The sequence below is a fragment of the Fringilla coelebs genome (assembly GCF_963513975.1).
Source record: "Fringilla coelebs genome assembly, chromosome: Z".
Taxonomy (NCBI): domain Eukaryota; kingdom Metazoa; phylum Chordata; class Aves; order Passeriformes; family Fringillidae; genus Fringilla; species Fringilla coelebs.
Genome location: NC_140031.1, coordinates 21,506,326 through 21,531,772, shown reverse-complemented (window position 1 = coordinate 21,531,772; position 25,447 = coordinate 21,506,326). Strand labels below are relative to the sequence as shown.

The 25,447-nt window shown below is 37.2% G+C and overlaps 1 protein-coding gene across 3 annotated transcripts in view; it reads right to left on the bottom strand.

Annotated features, from left to right (window-relative positions):
• The window catches only part of SREK1 (splicing regulatory glutamic acid and lysine rich protein 1), a 32,919-nt gene extending 8,344 nt beyond the window's left edge, over positions 1-24,575 (bottom strand). Inside the window, exons 1-9 of one of the 3 annotated variants that reach the window (XM_084225561.1) lie at positions 24,151-24,575; positions 18,559-18,692; positions 10,801-10,916; positions 9,366-9,530; positions 8,185-8,363; positions 7,466-7,596; positions 5,901-6,015; positions 3,019-3,138; positions 284-799 (exon numbers count right to left, since the gene is read on the bottom strand). In XM_084225561.1, coding sequence (XP_084081687.1) covers positions 284-799; positions 3,019-3,138; positions 5,901-6,015; positions 7,466-7,596; positions 8,185-8,363; positions 9,366-9,530; positions 10,801-10,916; positions 18,559-18,692; positions 24,151-24,311 — 1,637 coding nt within the window. In that variant the 5' untranslated portion in view covers positions 24,312-24,575. Of the gene's footprint in view, positions 1-283; positions 800-3,018; positions 3,139-5,900; positions 6,016-7,465; positions 7,597-8,184; positions 8,364-9,365; positions 9,531-10,800; positions 10,917-11,203; positions 15,847-18,558; positions 18,693-24,150 lie in introns of those variants that run through there. The other 2 variants (XM_084225562.1, XM_084225563.1) reach the window with 2 other exon arrangements.
• Positions 24,576-25,447: the final 872 nt, after the last annotated feature.

Below are 25,447 nucleotides of genomic sequence, written 5' to 3'. Positions count from 1 at the left end.
CATACAAGAAACATCCCATTACTGTCCTCAAGGTTCATATAATATGGTTATGTGAAAGTCAAGCAGCCCAACAGGAAACTCTACTATATCAGGCACCATATAGAGCTGTTTATAACAGATGTTACATTAAAGGAAAATCTACAACACAGAAATAATACAAATTTATTAAGTAAGAGCTATGGTGACATCAATAGACAAAAATTAGGATGGTGTCTCACTGATCTGACAGATAAAAAAAAAAAAAAAACCAAAAAAACACAAGCATGAAAAGTTCTAAACAAACCTGCTGGAGCTACGAGATCTTCTTGAAGAGCTATAGCTTCTTGGGGGTGTTCTGGATCTCTTATCTTTCTTCTTTTTATCATCTCTCTCTTTTTCTCGCTCCTTCTCCTTATCCCCATCTTTCTCCTTTTCTTTGTCTCTGTCCTTTTCTTTGTCCCCTCCTTTGTCCTTATCTCCCTCCTTGTCCTTAATCTTCTCTCTGTCCTTCTCTCCTTCTTTCTCAGTATCTTCTTTTTCTTTGTTATTATCTACCTCTTCCTTGTCTTTTTCCTTATCTTTATCCTTTTCCTTGTCCCTATCTTTATCCTTGTCCCTGTCTTTGTCTCGGGCTCTCTCTTTATCTTTGCTTCGCTCTTTATCTCTCTCCTTGTCCTTCTCCCTATTTCTCTCTTTATCTCGCTCTCTTTCCCTATCTTTGTCTCTATCCCTATCCTTCTCCTTGTCTCGGTCTCTGTCTTTCTCTTTTTCTTTGGCCTTTTCTTTTTCTTTGATCTTTTCTTTGTCTCTTTTCTTGTCCCTGTGAAAAGCCAAACACAAACCCATTAATTCATCTTTGAACTTTCCAATTAAAATTATAACTAACTTTTTAATATACATCAAGTTAAAGTGCACATTTCTGTTGAAAAATAGTAATTCTTCAATATTTTAATTTTTCACCCCTGTTCACAATAAGGGAAAGCTATCTCTAGCTCAGAAATAAACAGCTATATACAGCTAGGAAAAATTTGGAAACCAAACTGGAGGAGGGGAGGCAAAACCAAATCAAACCACTACCTTCCAAGTGATGCTACTATGATTGGAGAGAATGTGTCTGTTCATCTCACAGTTATGCAATTATATATAGATAAATTTTCTGTATTTTGTCAGCGGCGAGACAAACTACAATCTGTAAATCCACTCTTTACTAAAAATGTATCCACATAAAATGCCCTTCAGATTAATCACTGCCAAATGAATAATAACAGCCTACTGACAGAAGTTTTCATATTCTACAGTTTTCTCTCACACAGATAACGTTTAACTGCTTGGCAGTCCAACACCAGTTAATACATAGAAATAAAAAGATAACATGGACAAAATGTCACTGGATTCCCTTACAAGGCAAATGTAAGATCAAAACATAATCAAGACAATTCAACCATCCGTTATGTCACTAGGAATTTGAGAATTACTGAAAAATGCTAATAGAGTAAAAACAGAGGAAAATAGCTTCTTTGGGAGAGGAAGTATGATAGATGTTCATAAAAAGAACAGTGAGGAAAATTCCATCTGAAGTTCAGGTTATCAAGTCAAACAAAACCAAATTACTAACAACTTAGGTTGGAAAATTACATTTTAGTATAGGACTATTTGAAAATGCAAGACTCCATCTTTTCCCTCTAGTACAGAGACACATAATGAAAGAATAGTTGTTCAGAGAGAGAAACAGGAGAAAGAGGTAGAGGAAAAATTGATTAGCACGCCTTATTGTGTCAAGAAGAACCAGACTGACAGAAGTTACCTGATATTGGTATCTATTCTAGATTTTTACAGATTCTAAAAGACACTCCTTCACACACGAAAGGTCCTAAGCACTCAAACTTTCCTCAAACTGAAGTGCTGTTTGGCTGTATCTCCTTCTCAACTGCAAATAAACAGCAGACTGTTGTATGGTCTACAGACTGACAACTTTGATTCCCATCAGGTTCTGTCAAGTACTTCATTAGGAGTCTCAGAGATGGAACGTAACATGATAAAGATGAAACAGCACACAGTCCCCACAATACCAGCCTTACAGCCTCCCAAGAAGTATCTTCTAGTTAATTTATCAGAGATTTCACTGGACTTTCCCTTTTCAGTAAGCAGAAACAGAGAATCAAAAGGAACCACCAATAAAACCCAGCCAGCTATGCAGTTTTGTTTCCACATAGGTCCACAAACCTGCAGCTCTCTTTCCCACAAAACTTACCTCACAGAACAAGAGGCAGCTGCACAACCTAAGTACAAATCTCCCTTTAAATAAATCAGGGGAATTACAGAAATGAAACCAAGAACACACCAAGACTTCTATTCATGAAGGTATTTTCACAGGCACTTTTGGTTTGAGCTTATTCACGACTTCATCCCTTAAAAATTACACTGTGATCTTGTTAAAATGTCACAGTCTAATAATTGGATGATCAGACATAAAAACCAATAAACCAGATAAAATATACACATACTACATCCTGAAACATATATATGCCATACAAACGACACATGCATTTGATCCTGCTGCTATAGGAGAAAAGTCAAAGATGAAAATAAAAGATTACACACAAGAACTTTATACACATTCTCACAATACAGGATCAAGGTCAGTCTGAATTCAGCCTTCTCAACAGATACATATCAAACAAGCACTATCCATTTTTAGTGGGTTCACAAGCTATACAAGGATATTCCTTAACTATTGGTTGTAGTCTGACAAAATTACTCTTTTCAGCCAGCTTCGATGTTAGTATCAATGCAGATGAGACAATCACAATACAGGTGTCTCAGTATGATCACTTAACCCCTGGAGGCACCCTACAGACTACAAGAAAGATAGTTAACTATCCTAGCTGAGACCACTATACTCAGTATTAAAACTTACTTACTGTCTTTTTGTCCCACAGATGAGACTCCACTCTTTATGGTAACCTAAAAAGTTTGTTTATTTTATTTACAACAACTGTATTATGTGCTAAGAGTACCATGTTGTGGAACAGAACTCACCGAGAACGAGAGCGACTTCTTGATTTCCGTCTTTCCGTAGATCTAGACCGTTTTTTCAGAGGACTTCGGGATCTGCGTCTGTCCTTGTGTCTTGAGAGTGATCTGTTGCCAGATCTACTTCTAAATGAAGAATACCAGAAGAAAAATATTTTAATATGGAAACTTCACAAAAGTGAAGTCAACCAACAAAACAACAGTACACGTGTTGTGTCACCACAAAGTATTATGTGACACCTTAATAACATAGTGTCTGCAAATGTTTCTGCAAACATGGATACTTTATGCTTCACCATATGTAACATGCTCTACTTTCAAACCATTTAAGTTATACCATTAAGTTTCATAATAATCTCCATAAATCCAGAAAATAGAAGTTACTATAATTTACAACAGTTGTCTTGATGAAATGACACTGCATAAAATCTGACTGGCAATTTCTAGCAGACTGTAATAATGTTACACTTCATCGCCTTTGCCGGCCCAGGCACTTATTGAAGTCTTAGTCATCAAAGAAAGAGGATTTTGGTTTCAACAAATCTCTTTTTGCTCCATCTTTATTATTTGAATTCATAAAGTCAAGTTACCTTTCCAGATAAAAGGATCTGTCAGCATGGACTTCAGTTGTAATTAAAGTGCAGATACTCTGATTTAAAAAAAAAAGTCACATGCAGATTTGATGAACTGCACTTGCAATTTTTTTCCCAAAATACTCCCTAATTTCTGGAAGACCCTTTTTCCAAGGGAAACAAAAATAAAAAGCTGCATTTGCATGTTAAGTTTCAAAAAACCACATCATTGGATACTTTGCCTCACAAGGCACCACGAAGTTTAACTTACCATAAACAGAAAAATCATACATATTACAGAATAAAACCTGAAGAACTGTGAGGTACAAGAAGTAACAACTGCACCTACCTTCCACAGCTCAAGGCACACAGCTGAATGATGCCTCAGGATTTTAGCTGTTACATTTTTCATACATTTGTAATTCTGCAATTCCTTAGTGTATAACTCTATACAGAATGTTAGCTACTGTTCTCCCATTTTGATCAGACAAAACAATTTCTCTCCAGGCCTGGCAATCAAGAACACCTTACTTTCTCAGGCCCCGAGAAATGTAAACAAAAGTGAGTTAGGGGGAAGCGAACTAGGGATAAATTACTTCATTACTTGAAGCTGTAATTGAAAGATTAATCCCCAACATGCAAATGAACCAAACTTATAGAAGTGTGAAAACCTGTGACCCGCTTTGGGTCCGCTTTGGGTGTAAACCCTGGGGCGGGGGGCTTTGTCTGCCCTAAATGTATGTGGAGGCCCTTCAATAAATACAACCGCTTTTTATTCCTTAAAGTTTGTTTGGCCTTTGTTTTTAGGTAGTTCCAAATGGCACCAGTAAGATATACCAAGAATAGGGGAAGCCATTTTTTAGCTACAGCTTTCTTCTCCTTATCAGCAGAGAAATACAAATCAAGTACAAGTGCAATTTACTGCAACTGAATCAAAGCACAACCTTCAACAAATCTTATGTCACAGAGATGAAAATTATGATATATAAAACAGTAAAAGAGGGAAGCAGCAAGGATAAATTATTTTTATGGATGAAGCTGCCTCAACAGGTCAGACTGGCTTTTTTTCAGCATGTTCTCCAAACTGGCAGTAGCAATATTAAACAATTTAACAAAATGTAGTAAAATATAATAATTATCATTTGTTTAAGGAATAGGTTTTCCACATTTAAAGAAACAAAAGCTTATCTTCTAAAATTCCATTTGGTTTGTACCAGTACAAGATAATACTGAAATTACTGCATTGTTGGACAAAAAAACCAGCTTGTTTTTCAGTTATGCCTTGAGTTAGGGACATAGCAGAGAAGCAAGCAATAAGGAAATGACCAAAGGTGTCCTTCTTGCATTAAAAAGGCACCTGCCATTTTAAAGTTACTAGGATACACAGGGTGTGGTTCCCTGCTGTTGCAAAACTGAAGCCTACACTTGTATCCCATTTATTTGATAGTATAATTGATGAAAACTCCCTCTCACCAGACGTTCTGTATTTAAAAGTATCCTAGTAGCCTTGTTTGAAGACATGAATGACAGGATGCCTCAGAGCTGTTGCTGCAATATGGACAACACCCACCTTTTAAAAGTTTAAGCAATCAAATAATAATCCAAATTTTGGTGTTTTTTTTTTTTATCCTCAACATAGCCAAGCATCTTTAGATTCGATATACCTAAGTTCTCAGAATATACTCCTGACATTGAAAGATTCTGGACTATTTTGGGAAGCCTTTATAATTCTCACAGAACAAGCCTGTTTCATTCACAGAAAAAAATCTTAATCTTCAAGAATGATCTAATAATTTTCTGTTTCAGAACTGAATAAATTTAGCAAATCAAACAAAATGTGAAAAATGTGAAATTGTTCCTGAAGCCTTTTCCTTTTTAAAAACATTTACAGGGCAAAATTAACTCAATGCTTCAAAGTTAAGGACAAAAACCAGCCAAAAAACCAGCCTGCTCAGGTGTTACCAGTAAGTTATATGCTTCATCCACAAAGTGCAGGTTTCTCTTTAAAATACAGGTCACAAAATGTTACTTGGCTACACAGCCTAATGTACAAAAACAAAATGTACAAAACCCCACAGAACTTATTATTTTACATGACACAGGAAGTGCCTTATAGAATGTTTAAACTGAAAGTAACTCTATAAATATTCAGGGTTTAGAGGAAAAGAGTATCTATTCAGAGACAAAGTTTCTGGTTATGCTGATCTTCTGGGCGCAAGTTAGTAATCTCTACAGCAATACTTGCCTATAACTAAAAACCAGCATCCTGCAAAAAATATTGGTATGATTTTGGTCTAAAACAAAAAGCAGACCCACCTGTGTTTTGAGTGTGATCTTTTCCTTCTAGATCGGGATTTTGAGCTAGACCTGGATTCTGAACGAGAATGGGAACGAGATCGACCGCCTTTTCTTTCACTGCTCTTTCCAGACTCTGAGAGGAAAAAACCACTTTGCAGTGTAAGCTCAGAACATTTAAAGATCCCAGTTAACAATCTGGCACAAGTGGAATGTACCACATATATTGCAAGGGGCCTACTCTCTGCACATCTTCCTTCTTTGCAAATATCCTTCAGAAACATCCAAGAAAGTCATTGCATATACTCGTTGAGTGCAGCCACCCTGCAGCAGTACACATAAACCAGATAATTATAAACAGCTAGCTCTACTATGAATGGGATTTATGTTGCTGCCACAATGCACAAGATCATAACACGTCCTCCTTTTGCTCCATTTATTTAATATAATTACCTTCTTTTTTTTTTTTAATAACTTGAGAAGAACAGAATAAATTTAGAGGGAATATGCTTGTTTTGAAAACAAGCATAAAATATAAGTATTACTATCTGTATTTTTAGATATTTCAACCACTGTACAAATACTGAAGTTTTATTTCTCACTGTTTCGTAGGAGGAAAGGAAGAACAGAACAGGCTGAAAAGTCTGAAAGTCCAACGGCCAGAAAGTAATAGAAACGTAAACAGTGAGCTCACCACGGTTCAGAGTCTAATTGCTATTCTGTTGCTTAACAGTGATAAAGTGCTAGAGTTATTGTCTTTCTAAACAAAAAACACAACAGAAAATAACTCCCCCCAAAAAACCCCCAAGACTCCACACTATCTAACCAATACAACACACTATCTGGGTTTGTTAATAAGAAGAATGGCAAAAAGTTGCTGATGAAAAGAAGCAGAAAGTTTACAAAGTTTAGATTTTTTTTATGCTGTGGTTTTGCAATCAGTTTAAGCCAGCATAAATTACTACTGGAATGTCTGTCTAACCTCTCAACACAACACCACCTTCCTCCCTGAGCTGGCATCTCAGTGTTAACAGGGAACAGAGAAACAATCTGGATGAAAAGAAGTCCTTCACAATATGTTAATATTTAGCCCAGATTTATTCTCTGATCCCATTTGCTTTAAGGATGCATACAGCCCTTAGGCATAAAAAAGAAACCATTCACTTGCTGCTTAAAGATAAGGAAAGCATAATATTACTGCTTTCAGAACCATGCAAGCTCATGCTCATTGTAAAACTATGGCACTACTGGGGGCTAAAAAACAACAAAAAACAGAAATCATAATCTTTTAAACATTTTCAAGTGCTCTTAAAAAGTGCTATCATTAAGTATGGATTTAGTATTAAATTTGCATGTTTGAAAACATTCAGTGAACATGTATCTGAAAACAAGAGATGCTGAAATAAAAAGTTTCATTCCACAGCTTAGATGCATGAACAGAATTTTGATTATTTTTGTTTCTCCCCCCAACACGTACTAACTGAATACCTCTGGATACTCTTCTCTTGTGTCTGAAAATGCTCTTGAAATGTGTACCAAGGTAAACACAGAATGTGCCTGTTCAGTAATTAACACAATATGCCTACCTGGCTCAATAGCAGCAGATATAAAAGACTGGGCTTCCCTTACTCTCTTCATCACTTCTTCTAGCTCCTTGGCAGCAGCTTGTGGTGTCATTTCAGGAGGCTTCACTATTGCATTATTGGAGTGATTTATCCTAAATTAAAGAAAAATAAAAACCTTTCATTCTTAAATATTTGAACAGGGCAAATGAAAAACAAGTAAGGAAAACATCTCAGCTTTGTATAAAATTAAAAACTTAAAAGTTTAGCAAAACACCCATGTGTTCCAAGTATCCAAAGTATCTTTTATTACTTTGACATCTTACCACTTTTAAAGAAAGGCAGCACAGTATTCTTATGTTACAGTACTTTTAGAAGTCCAGGAAGCTACTTGCCTATTTCAGATCAAATCTTCACATTAACACCTACTAACTATATACACATCATACTGAAAACTTAATTAGTACTATGGACTTCAAAGATTTTTTTTCACTATTATAGCTTACACTACCTCAAGATTAATATAAATGCAATTTACTCAATGCTATACGTATTCTATTCAGAGAAATTTATGCCAAACTGTGAAACTGGAGTGGATAAAAACGCTTTGGTTGTTAACAACATGTCCACATAGTGAAGAAAACATTAGTTACAGCATTTTGCTACACATAAGTCATAAATGTGTGTATAATGATACAAAGAAATCTCTCACTCCACAGTAATATGGATAATTAATTTCTTACTTCAGTGGCCGGTCTCCAAACATAACTCCATTAAAGGCAAGAGCTCGAGGTACAGAATTTTGGTCTGCAAATTCCACAAAAGCAAATCGTGTTGGTTGTGTCTCATCACCTGCCATTCGCACAAATTTGACTTCTCCAACTTGCTTAAAGAATTCAAGCAGCTGATCTGCTGTTGTAGTCTAGAAAGAGTTTAAGAGCTCAGCTGAAGTAAACCGTACAATGAAAACCATTATCTAGTATATTGGGTAGTCTAGGAGCCACAGATTTTTGGAATGATATCTCAGCATTATTTCTCAGCATTATTACAAAGGTGACATGAATTTGGGAATGTTACATTTTAAAGACTTAAAGATGTGTATATTTTCTTCCATTAATCTAAAGAATATCCTACAATTTTAAATAGTACAGTCACAAGCCCTTAGTCTTTCACCTATGTGAAAAACAGAAAATTTACATGGGACTTTGGACTTTTTAGGCAACTAATCTGAAGTAACTGGTAAGAAATTTCCTTATACCTGTTTCCAAGCTACTAATTGTGACTTTTGATCAACTAAAGCAAAAAAATCCAAACAATATTAAAGGACTTAGATTTATGTGGCTTTCTTCTAGCTTCCAGTTTGTTTTATCACTATCAATAGTACTTTTACACTCAGTAGGTGTTTAAGAAGTCAAAAACCCCAAAATGTAATACTTACATTGCTATCAGTCAAAAGCAAATATTTTTCAATTAATCTGATCACCATGCAAAAAACCAAGCTGCTGATTTAAAATTATTTATGCTAATTTTGCAAGTTCCAGTAGGACACATCATTCCATCTTACTGTACCTAAGCAACTACATTGTGATGTGGGGGACAGCTACCATGATCTCCTGACTTCTGAGGATTATTGATCTAACACAAGAAAAGCATACATTTAATCAACGCACCATTAGAAGCAGGTTTCTTTAACTGATCTACACTGGATTCCCTGGTATTCTGACAAAGCCTGGACTAATCTGACTAACACGTGAACCTTCAAAGTTTGAAACATTGTGAACAAAAAAATTTAGGGGGTTTTGTTTAAATTCATGTTGTCATTAACTAATGGAAACTCTTTTAACATATAAGACTAGAATTCACAGATAAAATTTTCACACCTTCTGTTAGTATTTCCCCAAAACAGAAACAAAAAAAAAAGCACCTGGGAATTCAAGTTTCCAACATAGACTGTTCTCCTGATTTCATCAATTTTGGATGGATCCACATTTCCCATAATTGGTGGTTGTGGTATTTCTCCCAGTGCCGTAATGTTAGGATCCAATGCTGCTGCCGGTATAGCCCCTAAAGTACCAAGTGAAACACCAAGCTGGAAAATACAAGCATAGAATACACTTTGCAGCCAAGCACTGGTGAAAGATATTCCACTTCCTAATACTTGTTTGCCTGGATGCATTTCTGCAAATCCATATCTAATGAATGCAAGCAGTACTTTACAGGTCACAGTACAACAGGTTTTTTTTAAAGAAGAGAAATCTACCCAGAAATAAGCTTCCATAGTTAAGATATTCTGTGGGTTATCAGTTAACATCTTACGAAAGAGATCTGGACAGGGATATATATTAATCACAAAACATACAGGCTCTAATGCTTAGAGTCAAATAAATTGAGTAAGACTCTTTCAGACACTGCTAGTATTCTAATTTTTTTTGAAACAAGTATTTGGACTACATAAGAATGGCTGAGATCTTGCTCAGGAAGGAAAGAAGGGAACTTCCAGTGCTCAGGATCAAATGACACATAAGCATCTTCTGGACAAATAAATCACCCAAGACAAAATTAATTACAGTTGAAACACAAAGAATGTTCTAAGTTCTTCCACTCAGAAAATGTGAAAAGTATACAGCTCTCATCTTTGGAACTGGAAATGTAAAACTCATCTGTGAAATGTTATAAAAAGTCACTTAAAAATCACTACAAAATCTGTCCATTGAGTTCCTGGCTTGAATTTTCTCTACCCAAAAAGCAAGTGCCTTTTCAAGAAATGAATTTTCTAAGAAGTGTGGGGAATTCTTAATAAGCCATCAGTACCTTCTTTTATGTAACAAAGGAAAATACTACTCAATTTTAACCTTCAATTTTCCTTCAATAAACCACAGCAACTCACTGATGTCAAAAAAAGGCTTACAGAGGCAAAAGGGAATGGAAGAAAAATAGCATAACCAACCTCCTCTACTTTTCATAGTGAAAACATTGTTAGACAGTTTAACAGTCAAAAACCTTTACTGCAGCTTTTAATATTCTGAAAAACCAGTGTCAATGTGACTTAGGTTTCAAAAAATTTTTTGTCAGTGGTAACTACTACTGGACGAAATTAATGACCCTACAGGCAAGGATGGCAATTAAAAAAGAACAAAAACCAAAACCAGTATTTACCCACTATTTTGGAAAACAGTAATCTAAAAGAAAAACCCTGAGAAGGTAGCACATGGATATCTTCTGATCAATCCTCAGGAGAGTCAACACAGCTAAACCCTCACTGCAACATCCTTTGACCAGAGAGTCCTCATCCCCGGTCCACAGAAAAGGCTACAGAGAAGACGAAACAGGAAATTATACAGACACTGAACTTCACTTACTGTAGTCAAAGGAGTTGGTGTAGGTATAGGAAGCAACCCTGCACCAGGCATCAGACTTGTCATAGTAGGAGCGGGCGCCAATAGAGACAGGGCTTTGGCTTCATCTGGGATTTTACCTGAAGAAGCAAATGAAAGCATTACACAGAGTTGGAACACTAGCCAGATGTTACTCTTTCTATGATTTTACAATTACCCTTGCATTTTAAAATGTAATAAATAACAATGAATCTATCTACCAGATCCTTACAAAGAAACAAATAACTTAAGTTTTTCCTTTTACCCTGCTCTATTAGGAAAAACAAAAGTGAGCAAAACTTCAAAGACTAGCAATCTCATTAATGGATTATTATTTTAAAAACTGAATAATGTATATAATTATTTAACACTTTGAGCTATGGGTCACCTGTACTGGAAACTTAACGTTCATGAACCAAACGATATCAAGCATGGACGCTTTCCCAGGGCGGTGTTTTCGCGGTGATCGAAAGTTGTTTTACACATGACAACCGTTCGTGTTGGCTGCATCACTAATAGCACACAGAACATCAGATACAGAAAAGAAGAACATTTTTTAAAGTTTAATCCCCAGAAATGGCAAATAACCAAATCAGTAAAAGAAAGAAAACCAAAAAAAGAAAAAAAAAAAAAAAAAAAAGAAAAAAAAAAAGGAAAAAAGAAAAAAACCAAAGTATGTGCTGACTGAAATTTGTGCTTTTCTTTAGTCCTCTGGTGCTACCTAGTTAGAATGTAAAAATAAATGAAACATAAAATAATAAACTACTGAACTACTGTGACTGCACAGAATACATACAAGTGAAGTTGAAGGTGGAGGAAGGAAGAGTAGAAAAAACTTAAGATTTGTACTCTCATATTCTAGTCACCTCAGTCTATCTGAAACTGGTAAGTTAACTCTACATTTACTGAGACTGAAGAAAATCATAATTTCAGCTTGATCAGGCTAAGCTAGCTCTATTTTCCCAACATAAGTACTTCCTGCTATTTTAAGCTGATTATAGCCTTCCTGTAACTCCAAATGTAATAACTAATCTGAATTAAATGCTTGTTTCATTGAATGTTAGCCATAATTAGACTACTAAATAAATCCCCAAAAAATCTCCAAAACCAAAACCATTAAATGTTAAACAATTATGATTACAATTAAATGTACATTTTAAATTTTAAATGCAAAGGGATTAAAACTGGCACAAACATTAAACACCAAACTAAAAAACTTGTGAAGGAAGTTCTAACTACTGGTATTTATGATCTGTTCAAAATTACTGGCATAACTGTATACATGCTAACCGAGCCCTTTGGTATTACCTCATGGATCTTAATGTAAGTAAATGCTCTTATTTCAACATTGTTTAAATAGTCAAGTAAAACATAAAAAGTGTGCCAGTGGTTTCCTGCCTTGATTAAAACTGCATGTTTTAACTACAAAACATCTAAAATTTGAAGATTAATATTCTTATCGATAAGGAAAATTCAAGGTAGGTTTCAAAACACCACACAGGTTTAGCGATATGAGTTCCAACTGACACCACAGAAAACATACTAATTTAAAAAATTAAAAGAAACAAGTGCTGCAAACCTGCTCTACAGATCTGCGGGAAAGTCTGGGTTACAGCTGGATATGACTGAATGACAAAACAAATCTAAAGGAAACTTAATTTATATGTTGCATGGGTGGAACAGAACAGATAAAATAACAGTACCCTTTTTTTTTTTCATGCTTCCTGTTTACAATGATTTTATTTATGTTAAATTTTGAAACACCTTGCAACTCAACATGTAAGAAACCACTTGATTTTGCTAACTAAGAGAGAAAAATAGGAAAATTATTAGCACTTAGCAGTTAACTGTGCAATAATGACTTCCAGGACGTTTTTAAAAAACATGCATGAATCTAAGCCACCATCACAATGTTCAGAACTCTTAACAGATCTCATTTTGAAGTCAGGCATGCAATGAGAGGTGTACCTGATTTGCCTGACTGCTCAAAAGTATTAGGCATACCCTGCCTAATATTTAGGCCTACTAACAGGCTTTTGAACACACAGTTCCAGCAGACGTGCATGCAAATTAGGCACAGAATTATGTACCAGTTCTTCTAAAAATCAAAGTATTAAAAAAGTATTTTTTCAAATGAGTAATGAACTAGAACTTATCCTGAACAGTTGGCATCTTGCAATTAAACAGCTACTCATGCAGGTTTCTATGGATCAAGAGACATGACACAATTAAATCCAATGGCAGAAATGGCTCTGATAGTGGTGTGCCTGCATGCTAACTGAGATCCTTGATCAGTACTGTACATAAATATATGCCTAATTTAAGTATGCACTTACATACAGCCAATTCAATACACAGTTAACCAGGTAAACTTAGAAAATTCTTAGGCATTTAGCCCTTTTAAACAGGAGCTCAGTTAGGCACATATAACTAAGACAGATGACTCAAGTTCACAAAGTGACTTCAGTAGAAGCCTAAACTTTTAAATATATGGATCATAGCACTGAAATAACTGAAATAATTAACCTGCTGAAACATTGTTCAAGAAATCCACTGAACATTTCAGGTAAGTTCACCACTATATCAGCTCACAGAATGAACAGCATGTATATGTAAATTGTAAAGTTTGCAGCATTATTTCCAGAATACTTTGGTCTTTCAACAATGTTAAGTTGTATTTTAAATACAAAAATCAAGTTGGTCAGTTCCACACCACAAAGAAAGATTCATTTATTTTGTTCTCAAGAATGAGAAAGGGTCTATTTCCACAGACAGAGCCCTGAAAATTTGCCTGTATATTCAACAACACTGTCTCTTCAGAATAACCTTTCCAGTTTTTAAGTCCAGATCAAGTTTTAAAAGAATTCTCCAGAACACTATTGTGGAGGACAAAAAAAAAAATCTGCAGAATATTGAGCAACTACCTTCATAGCCTTTAAATAGTTTTGGAAAACAAATTAACACGTGAGTCCAAATAACTTCATTAGTTAAAAGCTTTAAATTTTGTAGTTTTACCTCTGTGATTGTATTTGTAAAGGAAATACAACCCCACTGAATACATCAAAACATGCGGGTTATGATACAACAGTTTAGGACAATTTAGTTTAAAAATAATACTTTCATTTTTAGAACACGTTATTTAAAATCTGAGTAAGAATGAGGTGAAGATATTTATTTTCTAATGAGGGAGCAGTCAAAATAATTATGCCATATCTATACCACATCCTTAGACAGATTTCTTAGAAGCTCTTCTGCTTAGTAAACTACAGGTTCTAAGCTCATTTATTGATTCTTCCCTTTGCAAAAGAATCTGGAAGCAAATGTACATTGTCTCAGCATTGCTTAAAAGCACGGCTGTGATTGCTACTTTTTTGTACCATTAGTCTGAAGAGCCCTAGACAACCTAGTCCATGCTAGAACCCATTGTGCTGAAGGCTAAACAGAATCATCTGCATCAAACAGGTACTAATGACAGTATTTTTATTCCTCAAGCACTCAAAATTAATTAATTTCCAACTCTTTGTAATGAATCTACAGAGTTAACCCTCACATCCAAAAGTGCTCCTGCAATGAGTTTGCTTGTTTTAAAACAGTGAAGAGTTCACAGTCTACTTTAAACATTAAAAAAAGAGCATTATTTTCCTATTGTTTTACATCAATGGAACACATATGATTAGAAATAAAATAATTTCTATTATATCCAACTCATAAATCTTAGTGGATTTAGCAGAAGGGAATAAAGAGATTACAGCTACTGGCAATTACAACTGTCACAGCCAAATCCCACAAAGATCACAGATAAAGCTCTTCCCAGCTGCAGTGCAGAGTCTGGCGAAACGAGTGAAACCAAGAGATCCCAGTGCAGCTGGCTGGGAAGAGCAGTGTCTGAGGACTAGGCACACCACTTTGTCCACCACCACTTCTGTTTCACAAGAAGAACATCCTTCAGGAATCAGTCACTCCAGCATGAACTGCCAGGGCTTCTGAGACTCTGGGATGACAGGAAAACCCCACTTTTTTTTTTCTGACTTTAGTGGTTTTTTTGAAACATCTTCCTAAAATAATCACCACTTGAGCACGTGAGAGTGCAACACACACACGCACACACACACACAAAGAGAACTGATTCAATCTTCCCACAAGTAACAGTGTTAAAAGACAAGGTGTCTCACACAACACACTCCAACCAAAACTTCAGGCTGCATTTGTACTTATGAGTGGTAAACAGTTTTTTGTGAAAGCTACAGAAAAAAAAAAAGATGAAATCTTACTACCGCTGACCTCACTGGAGCAAGGTTTCATCAGAAGTAAACGAATATTTCATGACATTCAATATTCATAAAAGTTCAATTTCAGAAATAATTATTTTAAACTCATCATGTTAGACATAAATAAGCCTTCTTTTAAATAGCTGGTGCAACATAAAATAGAACACTCTGCTGAGGGAAACTAGCAGAGAAATATTATGACTTTACTTTGTAAAGTTGCTTTCTCCAGAAGTAAGAGTTTTAACTGTCCTTTTCCAAGATAAACTCATAAAGCACAACATATGAAAGAATATATCTCGAAACACTATTCCTGTCTTCTGACACAATGTACTCATCTGCTGAATTTAGATACTTAAACAAATTCCAAATCAAATTCATCTTTAATTCAGAGCACTAAAAACGAATCATATTCTAAATTGTCTGTATACCATCCACCATTCATAAGCAGCTTCAAGTCAACTTCAAAATCAAACACTGTGAACCCTTTACAAACATCATTTTACAGAACTGAAGTACCAGTTCACAAGTACAAGGGAAAGAGATTTAACAGAACAAAACAAAAAAGGGACAAAATAAAATAAAAAGAAACAAAGGAAAGAAAGCAAAATAAAATAAAAACAGAGACAGGGCGTCCATCTTCAGCAGGTCAGACTTCGATCTCATTTCCCCCATGAAGGTTTCACTTGGCGGCAGGTTTAGTGGCATGGCAAACAATGCCTAACTCAGGCAAGTGTAACAGGTCTGCCTTGGCCAGTCTAGTCATCTAATAATGCACAAATATCACACAGAGAAAACATACAAAACCAAATTAATAGTCAAAATCCATCTACCAGATAATGTGGACATAAAATTTAGAAAGATTAGGGTGGCATCTTTGTTTAGCTTTCAACCTTTGCATTTTCAAAGCATATTTAAAGAAAAACCTACCAATACACACAGAAAGTTGTATTTTCACAGCTTAATAGTCTTACTTCATTTACAATAACATTTTTGTCAAATTGTTCATCAAATGTAACATACTTTACATTGATTTCATTCTGTAGTGATTTCCTCCTTGATTTACCACTCTTTAAATACACTCCAAATTTCAGGGTTCTTTCTGTTTTTTTGAACCAGCATTTTAGATTTCCATTTTACCTCTCCTCTATGTTTAACTTCACACCTTAAATGTTTTATTACTGGCAATGTTAGTCAATGGTATAATTTTACCTCCTGGTAGGATGAAAAGCCATCACTACTTTTAAAACCCATGATCCAGTTCACTGACTCCATTAACAATGCATCATAAGATATACAGTGAAAAAACCTTTGTGCCATGGTCTCCAAAGCCATATTTATTCCACACAATAATGAATTCATGAGAAAGTTAAATTTGTATAAATTCACATCTTTTTATAAATAAGTGATTCTGATACAAAAAGTTGCAGAGAACAGCATTCTGACATCAAAAAAGCAACCTCAAAACCCAATCACCTTGTTCACCTAATTATGCATACATTTTTGTGGAGTCCAGAATGATTCTGAACAGTGATCATGTTTTCTCAGAAATGCCTGATCAGCCAGTTATGAAAAGAGCTGGAAAAAGATTTGTCAGAATTTTGACTTATTCTCCTTTCAATCACTGTCTACCACAAAAGACACAGGAAAATGTAGCTTTACCTGCCTGTTGCCATATCATGTCAGGCAGTGATCTCATCACAAGAAAAACACCAGGAAGTGTTGTTCCCGCATTAGGCAGCCATCTTCCCTCTCTGGCAATACTGAACCAGTGTTAAGATCTAACTGATGAAATACAAAACTAAGATTCTGAATAGTCTTTAGTCTATTTATTTAGGGGCAATTCTTTAATTGGAGACTCTGGTGCCCTTAGCCTCTATGCACTTTCCAGTGCATACAGCAATACTCTCTTTGTGGTTTAAGAACAAGTTAAAAATATGAAAACAAAGAGTCCCCAAAACAAGACACAAAAGGAACTAAAAACCTAGGCTTTACAAAGATAAATGTATGTGCTTTACGACCTGTCCAAGAAAGGTACAAGAATAGGCTGTACACTACAGGTCAATACGGCCTTTAGTTTAAGTACTTTTAGAGTTAGTAAAATTTTTGAGACTTGTCAGTTTGTTAAGAACGTCCCAGATGAGTATTATACCAGCACTCATCTCACACTATCTAGATCATAATGCAGCAAACATATTGAAACATGGTACTCTGGGATCATTGTTAACAAACTGCAAGAAGTCAATAGTATTTTTTGGAACCAAAATCTGACTCTTGCAGTTAGAGATGTTAATAAGAGGTATTTCTCGACCTGCTGCAGTTTACAGTTCAATCACTCTACATATTGTTGCTAATGGCAAAACAGCAGCCAAATTGAAAGTAAAGTCAAGTTCACTCCGTCAGCTGGAATGATTCCATTCCAAAAAGGCAAAAGGTCCGGCACCAGTCAGAGGCCAAATTCCACAGTGATTCCAATGAAGTCAATGGGGCTCCGCCTAAATCCATTGATATGCCTGCCACAGGATTACCCTGCTTCATTGTATTCAAATCTAGGATGCTTCTACTAACAACAGAGATTGTCCACACATCTGTAAAAGCATAGCCTCAAAGCTAGGGGAAGGAACATCTGTCAATGTAGTATTCATCAAGTATTTTATCTCACGAAGACTTTTAATGTAATTACATTACATTAGTAATGTTTCTAGGAACATTTTATGATGGGAGCATTCTGGACAGATCACTGCATATTTAAACAGATACCCAAAACATAAAAGGAGTACTGGTATACAAAAGGAGAATTTTTTATGGCACATGAAATAATATTTTCAACAGTAACAAGAAGGAAAAATGTTTGCTTAAAAATTAAACTAGCAGATAAACTAGCAGATAAACATTTATATTCAAACAGTATTTTTTTGAATGCTAAGTATCTTGGATTAGATGACTCTAAAATGGCCAAATGAGTATACCACATCTGTAACACAAAATGGGGATTCACTCTAAAAATACAGAAATAATGATTAACTTTAAAAAAGCACAAATCAGCAAAAAAATTTCTACAGCAAAGGTGATACATTAAGATTCAAACTGCAATGTTAAGTGTGTCAGGAAATTGCCTGATCCTCTCAGAGCTCCATTGACTTCAGTGAGAACTCTGTGTGTGAATACACTTGCCTACACAAACCATAGCACAAGGAATTATTTTCCTTGCTTTTCCTTCAAAACACGAAATAACTACAGAAACCTGAGTTATCATAACTTAAATCAACTATATTTTTGCTAATGCTGAATTTCAATTAAACATGCATAATTGGGGCTTTTTTCATTCAATATTCAATTTTGTTTCAAGGCCTTTTTTTTCCAAAAAGCAATAAAATAAAATAAAACAACAACAGAGCATTACCTTACATAGAAAGCTTAAAACAATTAACAAACACAACAAAGACCAATAATAGAGAAGAATGCCTAAAATACCAACCTTCTGCGCAGGGCACAACTATCAAAGCTCTGTCAATAAAAACCGTGTTAGTTAGATGCTGGGCCACACCAACACTCGATGCTTCACGAAACTTAATATAACATACTTTGGAGGAAAAAGCAAGAGGTGCGTTGCTGAAAGATAAAAGGAAAAAATAACAATTAGTCATAACTGTACGCATGTATTTTTAACTATTACTCCTTAGGAAAAAAAAAAGTTTTTTCCTAGAAAAGGAAGCCTTAAGTATAGAATCTACTAACTTGCCACTTACTGTATCTGTGAAAAAAGATGGAACACCTTTTTAATGAAAACTTACATAAGCCAAAATCACTAATTAACAAGACTAATTTTATTCTATTATCTGGCTACACAACACTGAATAGCACATTTCAAATTACTATTTTAAGGAGCATATTTACTTGACAATTACAATTGCCAAGTAAATATTTCATAGTTTATCTTTTTTTTTTCTGAAAATAAATTCTTTTTTTTAGGAAAGAAAAACAACAAACCATGCCATTTTTTAGTGGGTCCTTCAGATACTAGCTTGTAATAACCAATATTCTTTCTCTGGCTTTCACAAAAGTAGTTTTATTAATTCTTACAAAGATAAAAACAGTACTTGAGAGGGCTTTCAAATACTGGGTGTCTTAGTTGACTAATATAACAAAAACTATTTGCCTAGTTTGACACAACGCAGCATGGACTAACATCAGAGGAAGTAGGAGCAACTCACCATTTGGCTACAAAAGGGAAGAAAATTTGTAGTTCACTTTTCCATTACACTGTATGCCAAGAGAGAACATGTAAACATTGCAATCTTGATCAAAACCATGTAAGTTTGCATTAAAAATGGATTCCCTAGTCAAGGTTTGTAACCTTTATATTAGCAGCTTATTTCTTTACGTGAAGGAAATACAGGTAAATATTCAAAGAGAGAATACAGTATTGCTGGAAGATCAGCAATTTTCATTTGAAATACTGGAAAAATTTTGCACAGACTGTTTCACCCTGGTTCTGCCTCAACCAAAATGGAAACACCTGTCAAATTTCTGGAAGCACCAGCAGCAGTTCAAGTTTAACAGAGCCCATCTTTGAGTCCCCTCAAATTCCAAGGTCACTGTTTCCCCAGTTATTCTATGAAATTCTATTAGATTTCAGGATTTAAACACAAATCAAAAGTTTTAGACACATGATCTCATCATATTAATTATAAAAATAAACCAAAAATGTAAGCCTGAGGCAGGCAGACCACTATGTTTCTGGCTAGCAGGACAGCAGCACAAATGTATTATACCTAGAGATGGCCAAATTCAGAATGACATTCAGAAACATCTATGATGGAAAATTCTGTAAGAAAAGACAACGCAAGGGAGGAAAAACTCAACAGGGAGTGGGAGACACATAACCGTGAAAGTTAACCTCATACAATTCAGAGAAACATTACAAGATATCTACATTTCTTCTGCTCACTTTTATTTATTTGTGGTGGGAAATGCTTTTACCATTTCAAGTTTCCACATTCAGGAAGGAAATAACTGCATAGAACAGCTTCTGAGCTAGCTGTAAGATCTCGGTTAAGACCAGTTTCCAAGATCAAAGGTGACAACCAGCTGTGACTTTTTCAGTACTCTAGAGATACTTCGAACACCACAAAGACTTCTATGGCCACAGGTAGTTTTTTATTTACTTTGGCTTGGTGGGGGAAAGGACTCTAAGGGAAGGGAGGAGCTCATGTCTTGGAGTTTCTTGTCATCAATGTATGGTGTTTGCTTGTTTCTTTTAAAATACATCCCTCAGTGTTATAACCCAAATGGCTGAAGTCACCACTCAAGGTTCTAGGGTCCACACTGCTGAAGACTTCCAATATCTCCTAATTTTTTTCCTTTTTTGTTTTCATTGCCAACTCAAAAACATAATTCTGCTACATGCAGTTTCAGACCCCCCCCCAACAATCCCTATGAATTTTAACATCTATAGAGCCTGCACTATCAAGTGTGTTTTTCTAAGATTTATTCTCCTGTATTCCCTGATTTAGAACACAAGAGCTATGTGGACAGTATGTTAAAAAACATTACATGTCTGAAGATTGGTGCAAATGAGGCCCTACAAAGACTTCTTGATACCAACTGCCTTCCAGAGGTTAGAAGGTCTACAAGGTGACGCTCTCTACTAAAAACACATCAAAGTTGCCTCAAGGAAAACTATTAAGAACTAAGAGATCTAAAATTTTAGAAGGTTTAACAGTTATCGAGTCCTTTTATGAAAGGGGCATCTGTCACCCTGGTTTTTTGAGATTCTGATGTTGACATTCTTGTGGGGAACTTTCTCACACACTTTCTGTAAACAACTCATTGTTTTTGCATTCCTCTATGGAGGAGGAGAGAGTTGATGGACTGTTGGTTAAACCAGTGTCTGTGGAGAGGTGTCACTGTCACCCTCCAATCCACTGTCACCTTTGTAAAACTATAAATGTTGGAGTCAGAAAATAAACTACCTCTTTTCTTCTTCACCCTGAGAGCGGTGTGTGTGTGTGTTCTTTAGTGTCCTACAGTGACAGGCATCAAAAGTCTTCCCATCAACCTTTCAAAGAAGACTTTTTGCTAAAACAGTTAAGTCCTATTCTAACTCCTTTTGTTGCTTTTTTTTTTTTTTGCTAGCCTTTACTGAGGCTGAATTGAGGGAGACTCATGATCTTTTCCCTAAGTTACACATCCTTAATGTCAAACAGCAACTCATACATCTCTGATTCAAAGTTACTAAAATTCAGTTCGTCTGTTTAGGAAAAAAAAAAATCTAAGAGGAAAAAAAAAATCTAAATACTATTTGGACATGTCTAACATTTTTGTTTCACTCTGTAGGAAGACAGCAACATTTATCTCCTAACAGAATAAAAATCAACCAAAGCATTTCCTAAGAAGGATCTATTCAGAAATCTACAGTAATAAAAAAAAAGGCTATGAAACATTTCTCTAACTGTCCAAATTTTCTCAAGTGGGGCAGGGAGGTGGGGTGTGTGAGGTGTGGAGGACATGACAGAAATGAATAACTTATTAAAATAGAATATTATGGAATAATTGTGCAGATCAGTTTAAATAAGGCTGTGTGTGTTTTGCTTCAGAAGCCTCACCTACCCTGCTGTCACTGCAGGATATAACAATTCTATTTACTGGACCATACAGATGACGACCCCTTTTCTCAGATGAGACGTCCCTTAAGTGAAGGTGGCCCATCCACCTGTATCAGAATGGATAAGGTATACAAGTCAGAGCCACTTGGGTGGCAGCCCTCAATTCTAAACTAGGCTTTGTCCAAATACTCTGGTTCATGAACAGAACACTTTTAGGCTCCAAACCAGAGGAGGCCCCAAACCCCACTGGCAAGGTCTGGTATGGCACGTGTCTCCACCTCTCAAGGCCTGCTGGGCTGCAACCACAGGAGAATTCCTAGTGGCCAATCCAGTCTCGCCCTTAACTGGGGAAGGGTTATGACAAACCAGCCCATCATCCAACTTTTTGTTAAATCAAAAGTTTATTTGCCAACAGAGTTCTAGCTTCCAAGACCACTCCAGACTATTCAGTAGCAAGCAGCGTTACATAGCAGGTCTTTCCACACCTAAAAGAGACAGTCTGTGACTCCCTGCTTTCAAACAACTCATCCTGCCAAAACCCAACTGCTGCTCACTAAGTTTTTCAACATTTAACTGTTCAAAAATCCTCTTAAGGCCACACTTGAAGGCACATTGCTACACATGTAATTTTGAAGCCTACTCTGAAAGGCAGACTGCAAGTGTGTTACAAGTGTATGGGACTGTCTGTGCATGTCTGGAACTAAGAATCCAATTACAGGCGTCACTGGTCTCCTGCTAAACTGAAAACACTACTAAGCTGTGGCAGTGGCTAGCATACTCGAGTACATTCCCAAGGCAAAAAACCTGTGACCTCCTGCAAACCATCTTCAGTTTTAACTGTACTGCAAACTGATAGTGACCTATGTTTTGTTTGGGACACCTTTGCTTCCCATTCACCTGTCAATCAAATACTATTTTATTAATTTATTAAATTAATTTTATTAACTTATACAATATTATTTAAATACATTTTCAGAAAGTCAACAGGAGGCACTTTTTTTTTTTGTTTCTAAGGAAAGGCATTAGAGCTTCTTAGGCATACTTAGTTTTCTCCCAAGGTAACAATTTGGAAGTCAGTTCAAATGTCCATAAGCATGAGGCAAGGAAAACCATACTGCTAACGTGTATGCATAAATAACGGCAAATAAAACAAAGACTAAAGCAGGTAATCACAATCCTGCATCCTAGCTCTGAAAAATTATTTAACCAGCATTATAACCTTGACATTCCCAAGTTATTCACTACTATGGTACTAGATTTTAACATTTTATATGTATATACACCCTGGCAAAATCATACATTGGCACAGACATTATTTGTATATGAATGTCAAGATAGTCCCCATTTCCCTTAAACCTGTTATATAACCTAGCGAAAGACAAGAACCACGGTTGTAACAAAAAACCAGATTCAGTCACGAGAAAACCAAAAACACAAAGAAGCAACCATGGAACAAGTCCAGGACAAAGCCCTAGAAAACTGCATAAAAATCCACCATATAGCTATTAGTAAGGCATATCTTATTTTAAGCACATCTTTACATATTAAGTATTTATTTTTCCTGAATGGTTGGTATTCAAATATAGTCTGATGGTATGTAGCTACATAAAAACTAATAAACACCAACTTTTTTGGCTGTTCTCTTTTGCAAATCGAAGTTTTGTTAGCCTGAGCATTTTTGTATCAAAGCTCACGTACTGGGATGCTAATAATGCCCTCTCCACTATTCTGATTTAATTTTTCTAAGAAAATACAAGGTTTTATAAGGCACGTTTATTATTTGCTTCCCAGTACAACTGCTGCCTTGAGAGAAAAAAAAAATTCATCTTCTCTCCTTTACTGCTAATCATCGCCTTCTCGGGAGAAGCAACACCGCTATTTTACAAACCCCTGCATCTCCCACCTGAGTGCGTCCCTCGCACACCGCTGACACCACACGAACAGCTATAATTTAGGGAGAGATGTGACGCCTGGGATTAATTTACTGCACAACCCTTACTGGGGGCAACTCCGAAGCAGGGCAGGTTCCCTCCTCTGCACGCTGCAAAACCTCAGCTACTCTGTCTTCTGTTCGAACGGCCCCTTCTCGGACCACAGCACCCTTCCAGCAGAAGGGAAAAAAAGAAAAAGAATAAAGGCAGTCGGGCGAGGGCGGGCCTGGAACTCCCCGGTCTAGCTCGCCTGCACCGAGCGTGGGCGAGGAGACAGACAAGCCACAGAAAGCGGGTTTTTAGGAAAGAGGGAGAACGGCCGGCGCCGCCATCTTGAGTGCGGGCGCAGCTCCTTCTCCGCAGCTCCGACCATACAAAGGGGAGAGACCACGTGACACCTCCCTGGTGCCCGCACTCAAAATGGCGCCTCTGGCCTCCAGCCCCTGCCCTTCCCGCCACCCCCAGCCTCTCCGCGCCTCTCCCTCATCCCTGGGCTCCGTCGCTGCGGAGGGCGGCACGGGCCCCACTTACTCCGGGGGATAGAGGCGCAGCTCCTCGATATCTCCCAGGAAGCCGAAGAGCGTCCGCATCTGCTCACTGGTCACGGCCGAGGAGAGGTTGGTGACCTGGATGACGGACGTGGGGCCCAGGGGGAAGCCCAACGGGACACCGATACCGCCGCTGTTCATCATGGCGGCGCCTGCCCAGCCTCACCGCGCGCACCCGGGGGCGCGGGCCCGCCCACCGAGAAGGGCGCGCGCCACCGGCCGGAGCGGCCCCGCGGGCGGGCGCTCTAGCGGAACACTCGATTGCTCCCAGAAGAGTTCTCGGAGAGACTGGCGGCCCCTGCCGGCGAGGCCTCCGGCCCGCCCGCGCCGTGGAAATCGCTCGCTTCCCCGGGCTCCGCTTCGCCAGGAGCCACCTCATATGGAGCCGGCTGGGCCGCCGTGCTTAGGGCGGGACCGGCGCGGAGCCCGCGCCCCGCCCAGGAAGAGGCGCGGCCCGTGAGGGGCCGCCCCCGCCGCGCTCCATTGCGCGCGCACGGCGGGCGCTGCTGACGCGGGCAGGGCCCGGGGTGCCGTGGCCGCCCTGTCGGCGGCTTGGGCCCTTTCGGGGCGAGGCCCCGGAGTGAAATGAGATTTCCCATTTAATTGCGCGTTGGGTGGCCGCATCTAGTGAAAGACAGTTTGATCACCCTGCGGAATACACCTCTGAACACACCCTCTGTCTAAACAGGAACGGCTTGTAATAGAACGGGTTGTAAATAGTCCTGTTATAAATTGAATGCAACGCTAACCCAATTAAATGGACCTTGCCTGGAGCTGTAATTCAAGTTCTTCTTAAAAACTATGTTGGCTTGAGAAAATGAGTCTGAGCACTTAATGTGTGGGCTATCATTACTAAGGATCAGTCTGCATTCTTTCCTAGTGGTACGGAGCTGTGCGTCTTGGTTTAAGGTTTGAGGTTTCTGGCAGTTTCTAAGACTTTCCATTCTCCAACTAAGAGGAGATTGAAGTATTTTTTAAGCTATCTGGGTTGAAAAATACTGCAAATTTGTGACAGTTCCCTGAGCAAGTAGGTCAGTTGTTACAGAATCTCCATAGATAAGTCTGGGTAGTGCTTCCTTTGTTGATGCTTAATACATTACAGAAATGTAATTCCAAGCAATTACAGAGATGCATTTTATATAAATACGTTTATGCATATGTTTCAGATAGGACTTACTTAAAAATCATTATCAGTGCACTCATATTCTCTTTCTAAATGATATCCATATTCCAAAAGTACAAAAATCCTTTTAAAATCCCCTTTTTCAGCTATTCTGGCA